Below are 21,719 nucleotides of genomic sequence, written 5' to 3' on the forward strand. Positions count from 1 at the left end.
TTTACGGAGAAAAGGAATACTCCATTCTCTCTATACTGACATGTTACATATTGTGGATATAAGTAGAAATAAAGGGGAAGCATAGGAAATAAGTCATAGTGGGATTAGCAATTAATGAATGTTACTAAGTGGGACCTAGAGGAGTGGCAAAACATCATGATAGAGTAAAATCTGGGAGTGCAGAAAGATTTCACAGTTTGGGTTAAAGGTAAATTGGAAAAAGAGAGGTAAGACTATGCAGTCATACCATGTAGAACAGCCCTATCTCTCATGAAACTGAGCCACAGAAGTCCTGTAACCAGGACAGTCTGTGTTACTAAGATGGAAGAAATGATGAATGAAAACATTTTCAAAAGCAAAACATTACATAAGATCTGAATATTGAGAAACTGGGCTTACCTTCCTACACAGACCTTGGGTACCTTGGGTGTGGTATAAAAAAGGAATAGCTATAGGAGGAAATGCAATTGAGTGGATCTATTGGATAATAGGGGTAAATGCCCTAAATATTGGGTTATCTCATCACTGGGAGAGCCTCTGCATTTTTCTCCCCAAAAGTCCTGCTCCATAATATTCTTTATGTTGAGTTTCAGCATCAAGTTCTTCCTGGACCATACCCCATGACTTCGATAGGGGATGATGGACCCGTGTGCAGTGGTTGGACCATGATTATTTAATTTGATTATTTTGTAAATGGTGTTTTCTTTATAATCATTGGTATTATTTGTTACATTAGATATGAAAACAATAAAGTATAAGAACAGGACTGTGTCAACAGTGTTGAGGAATATTTTTAATCCCTACAGTAAGGCAATAGAAGTGGGAAGAATTCAGTTCTTGCCCTATCCTACATTAAATCAAGATTCTTCCTCAAACCCAAATGCTAGAGTTGGAGTTTTATGACATGGTGCTTGGCTAGTATGTAAAAGGCTATGCCTTTCATCACCAACACTGCAATTTTTCTTAATATTTAAACAGATTCTATTTACTAATCAAGTCTGCTTTCAAAAGTGTGTTTCTTTGACTCAGCCTCCAGAGTAGACAAATGCAATTTATTTTCATGTATATTTTATGTATTAATGCTTTAGCACAAAAGATACATACATGCACCTGCTTTTTGGTTCTAATCACAGAGTAGAAGTAATGATAGAGTGAGAAAATTCTCATTGTCTAAATAAAGACTCACTCTTTCAATTTCTATGTTGGCTCTTAGTTTTATGTGAAATTTTTCAAAATACTCCATCTCTGCTTGCTTTTGTGATTTGGGTTTATTCTGTGTTGTGCCTCATTGGGTAGCTTACAAAAGCATTCTTTTCATGTTTCTGCATTCCATTGGTAAGTGTTTTACTGATAATATACCTTTGGTATATTTAAGTCACATTTCTACACATGTTTCTATCCCAAAATATATTCTGATGTTAGTAACAGTGCAGTAGAATCAACCAGATTCAATTCTCCACTTTCCTCTAGTTTTATAAGTTTTAGAAATGCCTGTGAAGAACTGGTAAGAATTATCTGATAAATATTTCATAGAATTTGCACTCTGAATCTTCCTGGAGCTGAACTCATCTTTTTGTGTTTTTATTTAAAATTCAATTACTTTTAGGAGTGATACACTATCTATATTTTGCAATTAACTCATTTCTACAATAATTATTCCTGTGGTTTCGATGTTTCACTTAAATTGTTGAAATTTTGCAATTGGTGAATAAAATAACTGTCAAAAGCTTACATTTTTATTTAAATAATTTTTTCTTTTCCCTACAGCGCTCTTTCCATTCCTTTCCAGAATATATAACAAATTAAACATCTGCATGTTTCCCAGTGATGCTACATCATTTTTTAAGAAATTTATAGAAAAGAACAAAAAAGATCGACTTGAAAATACCCAAGAGGTAAAATATGAAAAAGTTTATTTTATTCCTATGGTAATGATTTCAAAAGACACACATTCCTGATAGAAATCCCTCTTCAGATGTGTGATATATTTGGTTTGTTCAATTTGTAATATGCCTAGAATTTTGCCAATATCTTTGAGCATTGAGATTGCCACTTGTATAACTCAGTTTTGCTTTATACAGCATACATGCTGGATTAAGGATAAGGATGTTGGCAGAAAAAATGCTGACAGAAGGCTGTCAGGGTGTCAGCATCATGTCTGGGGTGGTGCCATTGATTCTTTGCTAGTATTCTGGGGTTTGTAATATTTGTAGTTGTGGTTTCTTGAAAGAAATTGACTCCCAAAGGGAGTAGCACTATTAGGAGGTGTGTGTTTTTGGAGTAGGAGTGGCCTTATTGGAGGAAGTGTGTCACTGTGTAGGTGGGCTTTGATCTCATATATGCTTAAGCCATGCCCAGTGTCTCAGACAACCTCTAGTTGCCTGACAATGTGTAAGAACTCTTAGCTACCTTTGTAGCATCATGTCTGCCTGTGTACTGCCTTGCTTTCTGCCATGACGCTAATGGACTAAACTTCCAAACTGTAAGTGAGCCCCTGGAGTTAAATGTTTTTTTTTTAATAAGAGTTGCCAAAGTAATGGTGTCTTTTCACAGCAATAGCAACTCTAAGAGAGTAGGCAATCACATGAAACCTAGCAATCAGTTCAAGAAACATCAGTTGGTGAATATGAGATATTGGAAAATAGTATGTCAAGGAGAAGAAACTACAACCATCCAGCCAGGAGTCTGTCATCAATAGCCACAGATGCTTAGAATGAGGAAAAACTATGAGAAATGGTGTTGGACATGGCAGCATGATACACTACCCTGATAGCCTTATTTAAAAAGATATTTTTTCATGACAAGGTCTCTCTGAGTAAAATTGGCTATCCTGGAACCCATTTTATAGACCAGGCTGGACTCAAACTCAAAGATGAGCCTGCCTCCTAAAGTGCTGTTATGAAAGTGTGTGCCATCACAACTGGCCTTATGATGAACTTTTTGTTCCTGCAAACCTATGGGTCAGTGTTTTGTGTTACTAGTATTCAGACAACATTAGCTGAACTCTTGAATGAGCTATTTCCTCACATGAGAGTTAAACTTCTACATTTCATACTTTTTTTGACTTGAAACCCACTTTCTGTTTTTAAATTTTCTTTATCCTTTTAGCACCGAGTGGACTTTCTTCAGCTGATGATGAACTCCCAGAATTCCAAAGACATGGAGTCCCATAAACGTAACTAAGTATAATTTAGGGTCTAAAGCGAATGAACAGAGGAAGGGACTAATTCTTGACATGTAAAGGGGTCATTCATGCAGGAAAAGCTTCCTACTAATTCACAGAAATGCTTTTTTTTTGTTTTTTTGAGACAGGGTTTCTCTATGTAGCTTTGTGCCTTTCCTGGAACTTGCTTTTTAGACCAGGCTGGCCTCGAACTCACAGAGATCCGCCTTGCTCTGCCTCCTGAGTGCTGGGATTAAAGGCATGTGCCACCACCGCCAGGCTCAGAAATGCTTTTATAGGAAGCAGCCTGAGGCACTTTCTAAAATCATGGTGTATATGCATACAGAATATATTATGTTTATTGTATCTTCCCTCTGTGACTGACAAGCCACAACCATGAAATCTCATCTACATGGCTAACTAACCAAGACCTGAATTCACCCAACAACAGTTGACATTCCAAAGTAGATGTGGAAAATTTGATGAGAACCCAGCCATATATGAAGAGAGATCCAGGTAGTTCAGGTCATCTGAGAGAGAGAGAAAGATAAATAGTCTTTCCAAGGCATGAGTCCCTAATTGTTTATCCAATACTAAGTTGCCAACCCAGAAACAGGCACAAGGAGGCAAAAATGAGTAGATTCAGTAGGTTATATTTATGACTATTTATTTGTGTATGTAATAAAAATATTTAAAGAAGAGCCCCTAAATTTGAGACTCAGTGGAGGTTTAGCATGGGAGGGCTAGGAGGAAGGACACAAAGAGGGTAATGAAATAATTATATATATATATATATATTCTTCTTGATGAAAATGGCTTGTGGCCAAGTGGGTTTTTTTTTCATTTTTTAAATTTATTTATTAAATTTAATTTTACATATGAGCCACGGATTCCCTTGTTCTCCCCTCTCCCACCCCATTCCCCGCCTTCCCCCTAGCCCACCCCCCAATCCCATCTCCCCCAGGGCAAAGACTCCTCCAAGGATTGAGTTCAACCTGATAGATTCAGTCCAGGCAGATCCAGTCCCCTCCTCTCAGGGTGAGCCAAGTGTCCCTGTATAAGGCCCAGGTTCCAAACTGGCAGTTCATGCACTGAGGACAGGACCCACTCCCACTGTCTGGATATCCCCCAAGCAGATCAAGCTAATCAACTGTCTTATTTATCCGGAGGGCCTGATCCAGTTGGGGGCTCCTCAGCTATTAGTTCATAGTTCATGTGTTTCCTTTCCTTTGTATATTTGTCCCTGTGCTTTTTCCAACCTTGGTCTCAACAATTCTCGCTTATACAAGCCCTCCTCTTTCTCACCAATTGGACTCCTGGAGCTCCACCTGGGGCCTAACTGTGGATCTCTGCATCCAGTTCCTTCAGTCATTGAATGGGGTTTCTAGCATGACAATTAGGATGTTTGGCCAGGTGGCCTTCGAATACTTCAGAGATCTATTCAGAGGGCCTGATCCAGTTGGGGAGCCCTCAGCCTTTGGTTCATAGTTCATGTGTTTCCATTCCTTTGGCTATTTGTCCCTGTGGTTTATCCAACCTTAGTTTAAACAATTGTTGCTCATATAAACCCTTCTTTCTTGCTAAGTGGACTCCCGGAGCTCCACCCTGGGCCTAGCCATGGATCTCTGCATCCGGATTCCTCAGTCCTTGGATGGGGTTTCTAGCATGACTATTAGGGTGTTTGGCCATCCCATCACCAGAGTAAGTCAGTTCCAGCTGTCTCTCAACTATTATCAGCAGTCTATTATGGGGGTATCTTTGTGGATTTCTGTGGGCCTCTCTAGCACTTTGTTTCTTCCTTTTCTCATGTGGTCTTCATTTAACATGGTCTCCTATTCCTTGTTCTCCCTCTTTGTTCTTGATCCAGCTGGGATCTCCCACTCCCACAGGCTCTCTTTCCCTCAATCCTCACCCTTCATTATTCCCACTCATGTCCAGGCTGTTCATGTAGATCTCAGCCATTTCTCCATCATTGGGCCATCCTTGTGTCTTTCTTGGGGTACTGTTTTCCAGGTAGCCTCCCTGATGTTTTGTGTAGCAGTCCAGTCATCCTTGTTCCACCTCTAGTATCCTCCAATGAGTGAGTACATACCATATTTGTCTTTCTGAGTCTGGGTTACCTCACTCAGGATGATTTTTTCTAGATCCATCCATTTGATTGCAAACCTCATAATGTCAATGTTTTTCTATGCTGAGTAGTATTCCATTGTGTATATGTGCCATAATTTATTTATCCATTCTTCAGTTGAAGGGCATTTAGGTTGTTTCCAGGTTTTGGCTATTACAAACAATGCTGATATGAACATAGCTGAGCAAGTGCTCTTGTGGTATGATTGGGCATTTCTTGAATATATGCTCTAGAGTGGTATAACTGGATCTTGGGGGAGATTGATTCCCAATTTTCTATGAAAGCGCCATATTGATTTCCAAAGTGGTTGTATAAGCTTGCAGTCTCACCAGCAGTGGAGGAGAGTTTCCCTAGTTCCACATCCTCTCCAGCATAAAGTGTCTTCAGTGTTTTTGATCTTAGCCATTCTGACAGGCTTAAGGTGGTTTCTCAGAGTTGTTTTGATTTGCATTTCCCTGATGATTAGGGATGTTGAGCAATTCCTTAAATGTCTTTCAGCCATTTGAGTTTCCTCTGTTGAGAATTCTCTGTTTAGTTCTATAGTCCATTTCTTAATTGGACTGTTGGTTGTTTTGATGTCTAATTTCTTGAGTTCCTTATACATTCTGGATATCAGTCCTTTGTCAGATGTGGGTTTGGTGAAGACCTTTTCCCATTCAGTAGGCTGTTGCTTTGCCTTGTTGACCATATACTTTGCTCTACAAAAGCTTCTCAGTTTCAAGAGGTCCTATTGATTGATTGTTTCTCTCAGTGTCTGTGCTACTGGTGTTATATTTAGGAAGTGATCTCCTAAGCCAATGCATTCAAGACTACTTCCTACTTTCTCTTCTAGCAGGTTCAGAGTAGCTGGATTTATGTTGAGGTCCTTGATCTACTTGGACTTAAGTTTTATGCACAGTGACAGATAAGGATCTATTTGCAGCCTTCTACACGCTGATATCCAGTTATGCCAGCACCATTTGTTGAAGATGCTTTCTTTTTTCCATTGTACACTTTTGGCTTCTTTGTCAAAAATTATATGTTCATAGGTGTGTGGGTTAATGTCAGGGTCTTCAATTCGATTCCATTGGTCCACATGTCAGTTTTTATGCCAATACCAAGTTGTTTTTATTACTGTAGCTTTATAGTAGAGCTTGAAGTCAGGGATCATGATGCCTCCAGAGGTTGTTTTATTGTACAGGATTCTTTTGGCTATCCTGAGTTTTTTGTTTTTTCACATGAAGTTGAGTATTATTTTTTCCAGGTCTGTGAAGAATTGTGTTAGTGTTTTGATGGAGATTGCATTGAATCTGTAGATTGCTTTTGGTAAAATTGCCATTTTTACTATTTTAACCCTGCGTATCCATGAGCATAGGAGATCTTTCCATTTTCTGACATCTTCTTCTATTTCTTTTTTCAGGGACTTAAAGTTCTTGTCATATACATTCTTCACTTGCTTGGTTAGTGTTACCCCAAGGTATTTTATGTCATTTGTGGCTATTGTAAAGAGTGATGTATCTCTGATTTCCTTCTCAGCTTTTGTCCATTGTATATATGAGGGCTACTGATTTTTTTTTTTGAGTTGATCTTGTATCCTGCTATGTTGCTGAAGGTGTTTATAAGCTTTATCAGTTTCTTGGTGGAATCTTTGGGGTCATTCAGGTATACTATCGTGTCATCTGCAAATAGGGAAAGCTTGACTTCTTCCTTTCCAATTTGTATCCCCTTAATTTCCTTATGTCGTTTTATTGCTCTGGCTAGAACTTCAGTACTATATTGAATAAGTATGGGGACAGCAGACAACATTGCCTCGTTCCTGATTTTAGTGGAATTGCTTTGTGTTTCTCTCCATTTAATTTTATGTTGGCTGTTGGATTGCTGTAAACTGCCTTTATTATGTTTAGGTAGGGTCCCTGTATTCCTGATCATTCCAAGATTTTTATCATGAAGGGCTGTTGGATTTTGTCAAATGCCTTTTCTGCATCTAGTGAGATGATCATGTGGTTTTTTTCTTTGAGTTTGTTTATATGGTGTATTACATTAATGGACTTTCGTATGTTGAACCACCCTTGCATCCCTGGGATGAAGCCTACTTGATCATGGTGGATAATTGTTTTGATGTGTTCTTGGAGTCTGTTTTCTAGTATTTTATTGAGTATTTTTGCATCAATGTTCATAAAGGAGATCGGTCTGTAGTTCTCTTTCTTTGTTGTATCCTTGTTTGGTTTAGGAATCAGGGTAATTGTAGCCCCATAAAAGGAGTTTGGTAATATTCCTTCTGTTTCTATTATGTGGAACAATTTAGAGAGTATTGGTATTAACTCTTCTTTGAAGATCTGGTAGAATTCTGCACTGAAACCATCTGGTCCTGGACTTTTTTTTGATTGGGAGACTTTTAATGACTGGTTCTATTTCCTTAGGGGTTATTGGACTATTTAAATAGTTTATCTGGTCTTGATTTAACTTGGGTATGTTGTACCTATCCAGAAAATTATCCATTTCTTTTAGATTTTCCAGTTTTGTTGAGTAGAGGTTTTTGAAATATGACCTGATAATTCTCTGGATTTCCTAATGTCTGTTGTTATGTTCCCCTTTTCATTTCTGGTTTTGTTGATTTGGATTCTCTCTCTCTGTCTTTTGGTTAGTTTGGATAGGGGCCTGTCTATCTTGTTGATTTTCTCAAAGAACTAACTCTTTGTTTCATTAATTTTTTTATTGTTCTCTTAGTTTCTATTTTATTGATTTCACCTCTCACTTTGATAATTTCCTGGTATTTATTCTTCCTGGGAGTCTTTGCTTCTTCTTGTTCTAGAGCTTTCAGGTGTGTTGTTAAGTCACTAATGTGAGATTTCTCCAACTTCTTTATGTGGGCATTTAGTGCTATGAATTTCCCTCTTAGCACTGCTTTCATAGTGTCCCATACATTTGGGTATATGGTGTCTTCATTTTCGTTATCTCTAGGAAGTCTTTAATTTCTTTTTTTATTCATTCCTTAACCCATTGGTGATTCAGTTGAACATTATTCAGTTTCCATGTGACTGTAGGTTGTCTGTAGTTTTTGTTGTTGTTGAAATCTAACTTTAAACCATGGTGGTCTGATAGAACACAGGACGTTAGTCCCAATGTTTTGTATCTGTTTAGGTTTGCTTTTTGGCCAAGTATGTGGTCAATTTTAGAGAAACTTCCATGGCGTGCTGAGAAGAAGGTATATTCTTTCTTGTTAGGATGGAATGTTCTGTAGATATCTATTAGGTTTATTTGTGTCATGACATCAGTTATTTCCTTTATTTCTCTGTTAAGTTTCAATTTGGGAGATCTGTCCATTGGTGAAAGTGGGGTGTTGAGATCTCCCACTATTAATGTGTGGGGTTTTATATGTGGTTTAAGCTTTAGTAATGTTTCTTTTACATATGTGGGTGCCCTTCTTTTTGAAGCATAAATGTTCAGAATTGAAACTTCATCTTGGTGGATCTTTCCTGTGATGTGTATGTAATGCCCTTCTCGACCTCTTTTGATTAATTTTAGTTTGAAGTCTGTTTTGCTGGATATCAGGATGGCTAGACCTGCTTGTTTCTTAAGACTGTTTGATTGGAAAGTCTTTCCACAGCCTTTTATTCTTACGTAGTATCTGACTTTGAATTTGAGATGTGTTTCTTTTATGCAGCAGAAAGATGGGTCTTGCTTTTGTATCCATTCTGTAAGCCTATATCTTTTTATAGGTGAATTAAGTCCATTGATATTAAGGGATATTAATGACCAGTTATTGTTCATCCCTGTTATTTTTTGGTGGTAGTGTGTGTATATTTCTCTTCTTTGGGGTTTACTGCTGTGGCTTTATCTATTGCCTGTGTTTTCGAGGGTGTATCTGACTTCATTAGGTTGGAATTCGCCTTCTAGTGCTTTCTGTAGGCTGGGTTTGTGGAAAAGTATTGTTTAAATCTGGCTTTGTCTTGGAATGTCTTGTTCCTTCCGTCTATGATGATCGAAACTTTTGCTGAGTATATTAGTATGGGCTGATATCCATGGTTTCTTAGTGTCTGCATTAAATCTGTCCAGGTCCTTCTGGCTTTCAAAGTCTCCATTGAGTAATTGGGTGTTATTCTCATGGGTTTGCTTTATAGGTCACTTGGCCTTTTTTCTTTGCTGCTCTTAATATTCTTTCTTTATTCTGTACGTTTAGTTGTTTAATTATTATGTGGCAAGGGGACTTTTTTGGGGGGTCTAGTCTGTTTGGTGTTCTATAGGCTTCTTGTATCTTCATAGGCATTTACTTCTTTAAGTTGGGAAAGTTTTCTTCTATGATTTTGTTGAATATATTTTCTGTGCCTTTGAGTTGGTATTCTTCTCCTTCTTCTGTCCCTATTATTCATAGGTTTGGTCTTTTCATGGTGTTGCAAATTTCTTGGACATTTTGGTTCATGACTTTGTTGGCTTTAGTGTTTTCTTTGACTGATGAATCTATTCCTTCTACTGTTGCTTCAATGCCAGAGATCCTCTCTTCCATCTCTTGCATTCTGTTGATTATACTTGCATCTGAAGTTCCTGATAGTTTACTCAGATTTTCTATTTCCAGCATTCCCTCTGTTTGTGTCTTCTTCATTGTTTCTATTTCCCTTTTCAGGTCTTGGACTGTTTCCTTTTATTTGTTTCATTGCTTTTTCATGATTTTCTTTCAGCACTTTATTGTTTTCTTCCAGGACTTTATTGTTTTCTTCTAATTTGTTTGTCCTTTCCTCTAGTTGTTTATAGCGTTCTTCCCATTTTTTTGGTCTTTTCCTCTACATAAGCCTCTACCTTCTTCATGATGTTATTCATAAGGCTGTTTTCTTCTGCTTCTTCCAATTTTTGATGTTCAGGTCTAGATGCTGGAGGCAGGCTAGGTTCTGGTGATGCTGTATTGCTCTTCATTTTGTTGTATGTACTTCTGCCTTGACATCTGCCCATCTACTTGTGGTTCGTTCTTGGTCTTATCAGCCCACTTGGTTCAGACAGAGCTGACAGATTCAGGACGTCTCTCTTTCTTGTCTAGATGGGATCTCTCTTGTCCAAATGTGAACTCCGGGGCAGGATGGTAGCTCTTGTCCAGACAGGAAGTCTGGGGCAGGGTGGGTGTGCTTGTCCAGAAGGGAAGTCCAGGGCAGGATGGGGGCTCTTGTCCAGAAGTGAAGTCCGGGACAGAATGGGAGCCCTCTCTGGTCCAGAAGGGAAGTCCAGGGCAGGATGGGAGCTGGGGGCCGGTCTCTAAGTCTCAGAAAGCTGCTGGGGTCTCGGGCAGATTGGTGTGGGGGCAAAGCGTGGAGATTGCAGGGTCTGCCAGAGGGCTTGGAGAAGGGGATTCCTCATTGGGATAGAAGGGAACCTGCCCGGTGGCCAGAACCTGGGGCCAAGTTGGGCAGGTCTTCCCCGGAGTGGCTGGTGCCCAGCGATGGGGTCTGGGCTGGAAATAATTATATTTTAATGAGACTTTTAAGATCAGAAGGTCTGTTATAAGCATTGCTTTTATACTCTAAGAGTCTTCATTGATGTGTGGGTCACATCTTCAGTCAAATGATGATTCTCAGCCTCAGGCTGGGCCACTGAATCAGAACCTCTACTTGCAAATCTGCTTCCAGAGTACCCAATCAAGAATCAGAGTGTCCAAATAGCAACTTTCACTGTGGTTCATGCATTGGAAGTGTGTTCACTAGCTTAAGGGATTGTGGAAATTTATGTTTCCTTTCACAATAACACAGTACATTAAAGAAGAAAAATCCCAGTGTCTACAATGTATTTCTTCTTCATTCTTTTATTCACTGTGACTGGGTGTAGTGTTTCACAGTAATGCTTCTTTCTATACAGTGGTACTACAATATGTGTTTTGGAAATTTTAATTAATTAATTTAATAGTTAATCCCACATTTGAAGTCAGTGCCCAATTTTTGTTATTTTCTACTACTAAATAATTTATTAAATTAAATATGTTTTGATCATATTCTTCCTCTCTTCAAAGGCCTCCATCCACTGAGCGAAGTTTAAGTTCTTTTTCAAAAGCAAACAAAAGCATAATACAACAGAAAATTACTCAAAACAAAGGAGAAAACAGAAAACAGTACCAAAAAAACCCACTAAAATGTAACGTAAAAGCACACACACACACACACACACACTGTAGAGTCCATAATATATTGGGCAACTACTGCTGAAAATGAAGCCTGTCCTGGAGTGGTTGATATTCCCAGTGTCACTCCATTTGGAAAGAAACCTGATTTTTTTCCTCTCCCAACACATATAAAAGACAGCTCAGTTGTTTCCCTTTACTCCAGTGACTAGGTTTTCATTTATGCACTCATTTTCTTTAGACAAGAGTCTAAAGGAAGATGCAAGAATCAGAGACCCAGTCATTTGCATACTCAAGAATACCATAGAAACACTGGGATCCATAATACATACACAGAGGACCTGTAGATACCTGCAAAGACCCTATTCATGCTTCTTCAGTCTCTTGGTATTCATATGACATTTCATCATGTTGAATTGGACTTTTCTTGTATTCTTGTTTTTCTTGGTATTCTCATCCCCACTGCCTCATAGAGTCTTCCTGACTCCTTTTCTGTGAGATTTCATGAACTATGAAGAGAGGGATTTGGTGGAGACATCCCACTTAAGACTGAGTTTCCCAAATGCTCTCACTATCTGCCTATTGTCTGCCTGTCTTTCCCTACATTTGTTTCCATCAGCTGTTGGAGGAGTCTTCTATCATGATGACTGAACAAGGCACTTATCTACAAGTAAAACAGAATATCATTTGGAGTCATTTTATCCCTTCATTTCTTTCTTTCTTTTTTTTACAACAGTATTATTTGCTCTCGGTCCCTGGGATATCTAGTCTCAGGTTCTAGGTCACCTAAGTGGTGCCAATCTTGGTTCCATCATGGAGTAGGCCGTAAGTCAAATCAATTATTGGTTGGTTACTCCCACATGTATTGTGCCACCATTGTCCTTGCATATCTTGCAGGCAGTACACCATTGTAGATAAAGTACAATGTACCTTCCTGTATCAAAGATGGTAGATCAAAGCAGGTGAAGGCTCTATGTAGGCACCAGCTTTGATCACTGACATAAAATGTCTAATCTCATTTCAGCTCTTTCTGATCTTGAGATCCTGGCCCAATCAATCACATTTTTTTTCGCTGGCTATGAGACAACAAGCACTGCTCTTTCCTTTATTATGTATTTACTGGCGATTCACCCCAGTGTTCAGAAGAAGCTTCAGAATGAGATTGATGCAGTCCTACCTAATATGGTGAGTTGATGGTGCTGGAAGCTACAGGGAAAATGTCAAACCTCAATGTGAAACACTACTTCTGTACTTGAATTTAGAATTATAGTAAATATATTAAGAATTGATTCTTTCAGCCATAACCTGTGAAAATCTAAAACAAAGAAAAACTTATTTGTAGAGAAAAATTAATCTCTGTAATTCTGTACTGACCCTGTAATAAACACTATCTCTAAATACAATGAAACAAATAAAAAACATGCATAAAATATCTTTAGATTTTTAGGGATAATCAAGTGTCAGTCAAGTTTCTTCTTTAAACTCAAATGGGTGTTTTGCCTGCATGTGTATATCTGTAACATATGCATATCTAAAACATGAGGAAGCCAGAAAATTGCCTCAGATTTCCTGTAATTAGACTTCTGGGAAATATGTTTACCATATGTGTACTGGGCACTGAACTTGGGTCCTCTGTAAGAGTAAACAGTGCTCCTAACCATACCCCTAGAACTTAAACAATTGACCTGATAGCTGTATTATTTTTACTGGAAATTCTTTGGCATTACTAATATGATTGGTGTCTTGTGTGGTTCTTTCTGTGCAGGCTGATTTAGCTATGGTCTTCATTATTCTTTTTTCTCTAATCACATAATTAGAATACAACAAAGGGCATCATGGCAGCTTTCAGCTTAAACTCTTCACCTCTTCATCATGGTAGCTGCAGAGTCCCACAATGTGAGAACCAAACATCATATGAACTGTCTTCTCATCTATGCCCCAAATGCATAGTGTGTGTGTGAGGTACCTGAACTCTGGGACTGGCTGGATTGTCAATGACTTGTATTCAAATCATCTTCAGACCTCATACTCACACCCTCTTTTTGTTTCATTCTGTCACTGTGACAAATGCCATGATCCAAAACAACTATGTGGAGGAAAACATTTAACTTAGCCTACATTTTCACAATACAGGCTAACACTTAGGACAGTCAATGCAGTAACTCAAGATGCAGACTTTTAGTCAGTACTGCCTCCATCTCTACACAGCACTGCTTCTGACCAAGGTACTCACACACAGCCAAAGAAGCACAGCAGGAACTATGAAGGTTGCTGACTGCTCTCTGGCCAACTCAATGATGTATCATTATCTAGTTGTTTTCATGCAGCTCAGGGTCATCAAATCAGAAAATAGTACTACATGGAAATTGCTAGACCCTCTTACATCAATGAACCTTTAGGGCATCAACTCTTCCACATATATGCACAATGCAATCTAAGCTAGCAATCCCTAATTAATTAATATAGACCTTCTTTTCAGGTGACTTTATCCTGTGGGATGTTGAAAGTTAGAGATTTAATAGAACAACATATGAAGTAACAAGGAAACGTTTCTTTCAGAAACTGAGCCTGGAGCTGAATGATTCTCTCACTAGAATAGAAACTTTTTGCTCAATTCATCTCCATTTTAGGCTGTTTTACCATAAGGAGTTTCAAAGAGAAAAGATTCAGCTGAAGGCAGTCACTGTAATTTCATATACTATTCCTATTTAATATGGCATTGATAAACTTGGACATCTATAGTAATAAATTAAATTCAGTCATAGGATTTAAAAAGTGTGAATTGTACTATTGTTTTTTTAAATTTTCCCAGGCACCTGCAACTTATGAAGCCCTGTTAGCGATGGAATATTTGGACATGGTGGTGAATGAATCTATGAGATTGTACCCAGTTGCTAACAGGGTTAACAGGCTCAGTAAGAAAAATGCTGAAGTCAATGGTGTATTCATTCCCAAAGGGACACAGGTGATCATACCCATCTATGTTCTTCACCAAGACCCAAGATACTGGCCAGAACCTGAGAAATTCCGTCCTGAAAGGTACGAGGTCCCTGAGAAAGGGAAATTACACATAACCAGACTTCTTTAAGTATTTTAAGACGTCTCTTATTTTAATCACTTAAATATAAATTTGTATTACCTTGCTACATTTAAGTTTGATTTTAAAATGCCATTATTATGTACTGATAATTATTGTAAACACTACAGACATTATTGGACCAAAATGACATTTTTATATTCTGTAATTTTGTTATAGAGGCTTAAAACCTGTCTTAGTTAGGGTTTTTACAATTGTGAAGAGATACTATGACCATGGTAACTTTTATATAGGAAAATATTTCTTTGGGGCTGCCTTATGTTTTCAGAGGTTTATTTAGTCCATTATCATCATGGCAGGAAGCATGGCAACATGTAGACAGACATTGGGCTGGGGAAGTAGCTGAGAGTTCTACGTCCAGATCAGCAGGTAGCAGGGAGAGAAGAAAGACCATAGTTTTGGCTTGAGCTTCTGAGACCTCCAAGCCCACCACCAGTGACACTTTACCACAAAAGGCCACACCTTCCAATAGTGACAGTCACTATGTGCCTATGGGGCTATTTTCATTCAAACTACCACAAAATCTTAATATAAATTCCATTAATATAATGACATCATTGGACATATTTGGAAATGTGTGTAGATATTTAGATACTAGAAAAAATATCAGATTTCAACCGTATTTATAATTGCTGGTTACCTTCTATAATCTATAATTGCTATTTTATGACATTTGCTTGAGTGTGTATGTGTGTGTGTGGGGTGTATATGTGTTTCAAAGATGGCAAGTAAAATTACCATGATTAGGAATTTAATTATCTTATTTAAGTTGTGAAGTTTATATTTCTTTACTCTGGAACCATCCCAAAATATACGAATAATTCCCCAAACATAACAATCTATTGTATTAGACATTGGTGCAGGTAGAGGTGCAGAAAACCTTCTCTTAGATGGTATAAGGTGAATCACTGAAGATGAATGTTAATATAAGTTCCCTTAGACTTATTCCTGTCTGTTTTGTGAAGGAAATTCCCTCACACTTATCCAGTGGGTGAGTCCTCCAAAGTCAAGTAATCTACTCATTAGGAAGCTGTTATTTTCATGCCTCTTGAATAGGAATTGGTGTATTCTGTTAGTGGAAAATAATGCCCAGTCTGTGGGAATTGTATGTAACATGGAAACAGTTGCTAGATTGCCATTGTTGCCCCACTAATAAAAGTACAGGATCATATTTTAACTCTTTTTTTAGGTTTTGAGATTGTAAGTTAGAATATCATTTCTTCATTCATCTCCTCACTCCAAATTCTCCTATAGATCCCTCTCCACATTTCTTCATGTACATGGCCTCTTTTTTCACAAAATGTTATTTAGGTACTCCCATGCAGGTGTGTGGATATATATGTATTCCTATAAATAACCTGTCTAATCCATATCATGCTACTTATATAAAAATGATATTTTAAAGATAGATGCAGCTGAATCAAAAGGTCAAAAATTTAGACAAATAGTAAAAACTTTTATGAAGTTCTTGATTCCCAAGGCCTTATATTCTTAGCCATTGTGTCCCTGGTGTTGGCAGATGGTCTATGTACAGTGCTTATTAGAGGAGTTGAATGGAGTCCCCTAACTCCTGTTTTCTGGTTAGGTGATTTCTATGTCTCTCTACATAGCCACCACTTCCACCTCCTTTAGTTCAGTGTTTACAAACTTGGACATTATTCATTTTGTGTCTCAATTGTTGCTTCTGCTTTCAATCATATAATATAGACTCAGTGGGCATCAGTAACTAGACCAGGGAAGAAGAATGCAAAAGTTAAAAATTCTGATGTTTTAATCAAATGTAGCACATAAAATGTCTACAGAAGAATGCCAATGTTTTCCATCTGTTTGAGTGTGTGTGTGTGTGTGTGTGTGTGTGTGTGTGTGTGTGTGTGTGTGTGTATCTTCACTATAGGATTCCACCTAGTTCACATTGCACACATATATCAGTACAACCTTCATTAGACTCCATTGCAGTTCTATAAAATAGCTTAGGAAGTATTTCTTCATCTTCCCTGATTCTTAAAAACTCTCAGAGAATAGGTGGTTATTAATCCTCTAGAACATTTCTAGAATCCACATTTTTATTTAAATAATCATGTGAGAAATCAAATTTTCATTGGACATAGGTCTGTACTTTTAGTAGTTTTTCCCCTAATGGAGGAGATGGAGACAAAATTCAGTGATAACAGAAGCAGCATGTGTCCTTGTGTCCATTGTCCATGTGTCCATTTCACTTAATAACTCTTAGAAGATAGAGAGGCAGTCAAATATCATGTGACAGGGACTTAATGAGGAAGAGGAGGAAGATGAGGGAAATGATTTGAATGAGTAGAATAAAACCAAAACAGGAAGGAATGAGAGGATGTTGAAGAGAGAATGGAATATGAACAGTTCATTTATAGCATACATCTCCTCATTCTCCAATGAACAAACCCAAACTCAAGTGTTATGGTCAGGGCAAGTCCTTCCTTCATCAATTTTACTTTCTAATGTTCGCACACTGGGAACACAAGATATCCTTAGTATTTTAAACTTTAAAGACACATTTGATATCAATGAGCACTCACTACATATCATCTTACTAACTTCAGGGGCTCATTTACTGTAAAGTTGTAAAAAGAACTTTAACTTCTAAATCTCAAAATGAATTAACTATTGTTGATTGGAATAATGAACATACTGGAGTGATCTATATGATTCTGGCTGAATATTGTAGGTGAAAACTGTAAATATGTGGCTCTTGTTCATTTCACGTTTCATTTTTGGTGTTCTTGTTCAATTGTGACGCCAGGTTCAGCAAGGAGAATAAAGATAAAATCAATCCTTATACATATCTGCCTTTTGGATATGGTCCTAGAAACTGCATTGGTATGAGGTTTGCTCTCATTAACATGAAGCTTGCTGTTGTCAAAATCTTGCAGAACTTTTCAGTGCATCCTTGTGAAGAAACAGAGGTGAGAGAGAACATATTCTTTTTGGCATGTTTTTGTTTTTTATTCATAGACATTTTCAAAAACTGGTGGATATATATATATATATATATATATATATATATATATATATACATTTCATACATAAGTTATACATATTAACTTATGTATGAAATATATATATATATATATATAATATACACTTTTATCTTTAATTTATATTTTCTCTGTCATGAGATCTATATAAAGCCACGAGTGAGCTCTCGGGCCCTTGTATTCTGAAATAGTCCATGTCTAAGTGTAAATGTTAAGATCACGTAGAGTCATTGAAGATACTCTTTTTATGTTTACATATAGTATCATTGAATTTGAGTATTTTTTCTTGTTAGACGTATATAGGCCTTTTAAAAATAACAGACTTTTATAGCATTTTCATACTTGTATATGCCACACATGGAATAGATTATTTTCTTTTTATTTATCCTTCTCTCATTAAATACACCCTGACTACAGCCTCCTCTCTCCTTCCTCCCCTCATCCTGGTGCCTCCTCAACATCTTCTATCTCCCGGATCCACTGCTCTCCCATTTCTCATGAGAAAAGATCAGGCCTCCCAGGGATATCAACCACACATGGCATAAAAATATGCAATGAGACTGGACATAAATGCTCATATCAGGCTGGGTGAAACAACCCAGCATAAGGAAAAGGGTCCCATGAGGAGGCAAAAAAAGTCAGAGACACTGATACTCCCAATGTTAGGATTCCTACAAAAACCCCAAGCTAAACAACCACAGCATGTATGCAGCATTGCATAGACCCATGAAGGTTCCATGATTGCTGCTGCAGTCTCTGAGTCCCTATGAGCCCTGCTTAGTTGATTCTGTAGGCCATGTTCTCCTGGTAGCCTGAAACTCTATGGATCTTACAATCATGGAACATATTTTTAAATTTTGTTTCATTTTACCTATGTATATGTACATGTTTTGTCTCTTAGAGGTGTAATGATCACTTTAGGATCCCTGTGTTATCTCAGAATGTCCAAAATGTTTCACCCACCAAAGTGGCTTTACTCATTCGACAGAGGTTCCCATTTATAGCCAGAGACAAAAATCACTGCATTAAATCATTTTTCAGGGATATGAAGGACTCCTTTTTTTGTACATTTTATACACTTGGCCTCACATTTTAGGAACTCGCGTCTAGACTAGCAGGCATCTACTTACGTTCTTATAAATCCATCTGTTTCTTCCTTTTTTTTTCATTATTAGTTCCTATTCTACAAGTTCATATCAATGAAGTCCCTTCCAAGCTAAGAACATTCACTAGATTTTCTTGGTGCAATTTACTTCTGTCTTCTAGATATGGTGTCTTCAGGCTGCCGCTGTTCCCCAAACCCCAAACCTATGAACTGCCCCATGCACTTCCCACTGTCATTTTAATCTGTGTTCATCCCCTACTTTCTAAATCACCTAACTTTATTCTCTCCAAAAATTAAAATGGTGCTTGGGAGGACATTTGTATATTAAAATCTTTCAATAAATACATTAAACATTTAAAACTATTCTAAATACTAAAAACTGACAAAATTATTTTTTTTTTCATTTTGGATCCATGTTTATTATCAAAAGTTCATTTTTCAAAAACTCTAGAATGACTATTTAAAAACTAGGAAAATACATTTCAAATGTGATTGTAGACATGAGTAGATACATATGTATTTATGTTCAAATATGAAACAGCTTTTTGTTATCCTGTAACAAACACTAGTGTTTCTATGCCCTATTTTCTCCTAGGAATTCTACTAGCTACATATATTTGGTAATACAAGATTAGTCAGAGCCCACAGACAAGCACTGGCATAAGAATGAAGACAGGCTTAGGATGTAGTTCAATGGTAGAAAACTCACTTTGTACCTATAGGGTTCTGGGTCCTAGTCCCTATAATGCAAAACAGAATCACATATATTTATGTCTCACTTACTAATACCTGTGTAAAATGACCTCTGGAAAATTTTAATTCCTGAATTATGTTGTTGTGATTGGGTCTAAGTAAGAACACTAGTTCTACTAGTGACAGTCAAAATTCACATTTTTAATTATTTCATAAAACAGATTTTCATTGAGGAGTGATGTGTCCAAGAAGGTACTATGATCATTTCTGTCAGACTTAAAGAAGTTATTGTAAAACACATTGTTTTATCAATGTTTGTACTTTATGAGACATTATTAGGTGTCTATTATTTTACAGGCAAAAGATGTGCTCCATACTCATCTCTTAAAATGTTTATGGAAGATTATTTTTATAAATGCATTTCTTTATGTATGCTTTTAAACTTTGTTATTAATTCTTAGAGAATTCATACAATGCATTTTGATCACATTTACCCCATCACCACAGTTTATCCCAGTTCCATCCCAACCTCAACTCACACTCAATGTGTTCTTTTTCCATTTTTCTCTCTAATTTTTAAGTCAATCAAGTCCATTTTCTGTGGCACGACTGCTCTTATGTGTGTGTTCTGGTCTCACATCTTGTTTCTTTAAGAGAGTTCACAGCATTAGTAATAAAAACTACCTTTCACAGTAACTGTCAAACATCAAAGCTCCTCAGTCCTGGGTGGGACTGTGATTCTACACACACACACACACACACACACACACACACACACACACACACACACACACACCATTTCAGCTTGAGTTTGCACATGTCACATGTCTTGTGCATGCTGTCACACCACTGTAAGTTTATATGTGCATTTGTGAGGTATATCACTGGATCTACTCTGAGAAAAAAGATAAAGAAATAATAGGATAAATGGGTAGATCACTGAATCTATTCTAAAAAGAAAAAGAGGAAGTTATAAAAATGACAAAAGATACATTACTGAATCTATTATGAAATAAAAAATACTTTAAAAAGGAATTACCTGTTTTAAATAGGACAAATAATGAAAATTGTTTTGTTTGAGTTTATCAAAATACTGGGCTGGATGATATATATATATATATATATATATATATATATATATATATATATACATAATGGAGTTTTTTATCTGAATCTGTCAAATGTTAATGGACTAGACATCATTAATGTAATTCTTGACTGTATATATTATATATAGTTATAGGATAGTTTTTCTTGTATTAGTTATAAGATTTTTTAATTTTAGACAACAAAAGGAGAATTGTGGTGGTATTGTGTTCCCCAAAATATTGAGCCCACTAATAAACTTATCTGGGGTCAGAGACAGAACAGACACAATATAAATATTGAGCACACTAATAAACTTATCTGGGGTCAGAGACAGAACAGCCACAATATTAAACATAGTGGTTAGGCAGCGGTAGCACATGCCTTTAATTCTAACATTCCTGAAGCAGAAATCCATCTGTTCAAGGATACAGCCAAGCATGTTGACTCATGCCTTTAATCCCAGAAAGTGAGCCTTTAATCCCAGGGAGTGATGGTAGAAAGCAGAAAGCTATATAAGGCAGGAAAATCAGAAACTAGAAGCATTTGGCTGGTTATGCATTTGGCTGGTTAAGCTTTTAGGCTTTGGAGCAGCAGTTCAGCTGAGATTCATTTGGATAAGACTCAGAGGCTTCAAGTCTGAGGAAACAGGATCAGCTGAGGAACTGGTGAGGTGGGGCAGCTGTGGCTTGTTCTGCTTCTCTGATCTTCCAGCATTCACCCCAACACCAGGCCCTGAGTTTGTTTTATTAATAAGACTTTTTTAGGTTCCTGCTACACATTTGCCTTGTTCTCTCTAGAAAATATTGTTTCCTTGGAGTCCGTGTGTCCACATCTAGTCTTACAAATCTTCAGCCCTCTTTTGTGTACACTGTTAATCTAAGGTGTCACATTTGGGAAACATGTTTGAAAAGATCTCCTCTGAAGAACTTAAGAATATGTTGTCATTACCTTAAATGAAGCAATACTCAACAAGTTTATTTTCATGACATTTGTATTAAATATTACTCAGTAAGTTTTCCTCATGGAAGAAGAATATTATGTGGTCATTTTCTCTTTGGTGACTTTAGGTCAGCTGTCTTCCTGCTCTGTACTTTAATTCAGTTAAGTGACTTTGTTTTGATGATAGGCAATCTGTAGGCATCTGACAATCTTTAATAAACTTTAACTACCTACAAGATGGCATTTCTCAAACTATGAGACAACAATTGCACATTCTTCTGCTGATACTGGATTATTACTCTGTAAGAGGGCCTTCTCTTTTACAAACTGATCAGAATGTCATAAAAAATTAGTAAAAGTGAGTGAAAATTCCCCTTTTAGTACCATCTTAGAATTTTAGAAGAGATAGATAGGATTAATG

The 21,719-nt window shown here is 37.1% G+C and overlaps 1 protein-coding gene across 3 annotated transcripts in view; it reads left to right on the forward strand.

Moving 5' to 3' along the window:
- The window catches only part of LOC143270492 (cytochrome P450 3A13-like), a 75,578-nt gene that overhangs the window by 24,529 nt on the left and 29,330 nt on the right, over positions 1 to 21,719 (forward strand). For all 3 annotated transcript variants that reach the window (XR_013047668.1, XM_076560634.1, XM_076560633.1), the window contains exons 8-12: positions 1,768 to 1,895; positions 3,109 to 3,175; positions 12,392 to 12,552; positions 14,180 to 14,406; positions 17,238 to 17,400. Coding sequence is in view for 2 of the 3 variants with exons in the window: in XM_076560634.1 (XP_076416749.1) it covers positions 1,768 to 1,895; positions 3,109 to 3,175; positions 12,392 to 12,552; positions 14,180 to 14,406; positions 17,238 to 17,400 (746 nt within the window). In the remaining variant the exon portion in view is untranslated. The remainder of the gene's footprint in view (positions 1 to 1,767; positions 1,896 to 3,108; positions 3,176 to 12,391; positions 12,553 to 14,179; positions 14,407 to 17,237; positions 17,401 to 21,719) is intronic.

This window comes from Peromyscus maniculatus, chromosome 23 (genome assembly GCF_049852395.1).
Source record: "Peromyscus maniculatus bairdii isolate BWxNUB_F1_BW_parent chromosome 23, HU_Pman_BW_mat_3.1, whole genome shotgun sequence".
Taxonomy (NCBI): Eukaryota; Metazoa; Chordata; class Mammalia; order Rodentia; family Cricetidae; genus Peromyscus; species Peromyscus maniculatus.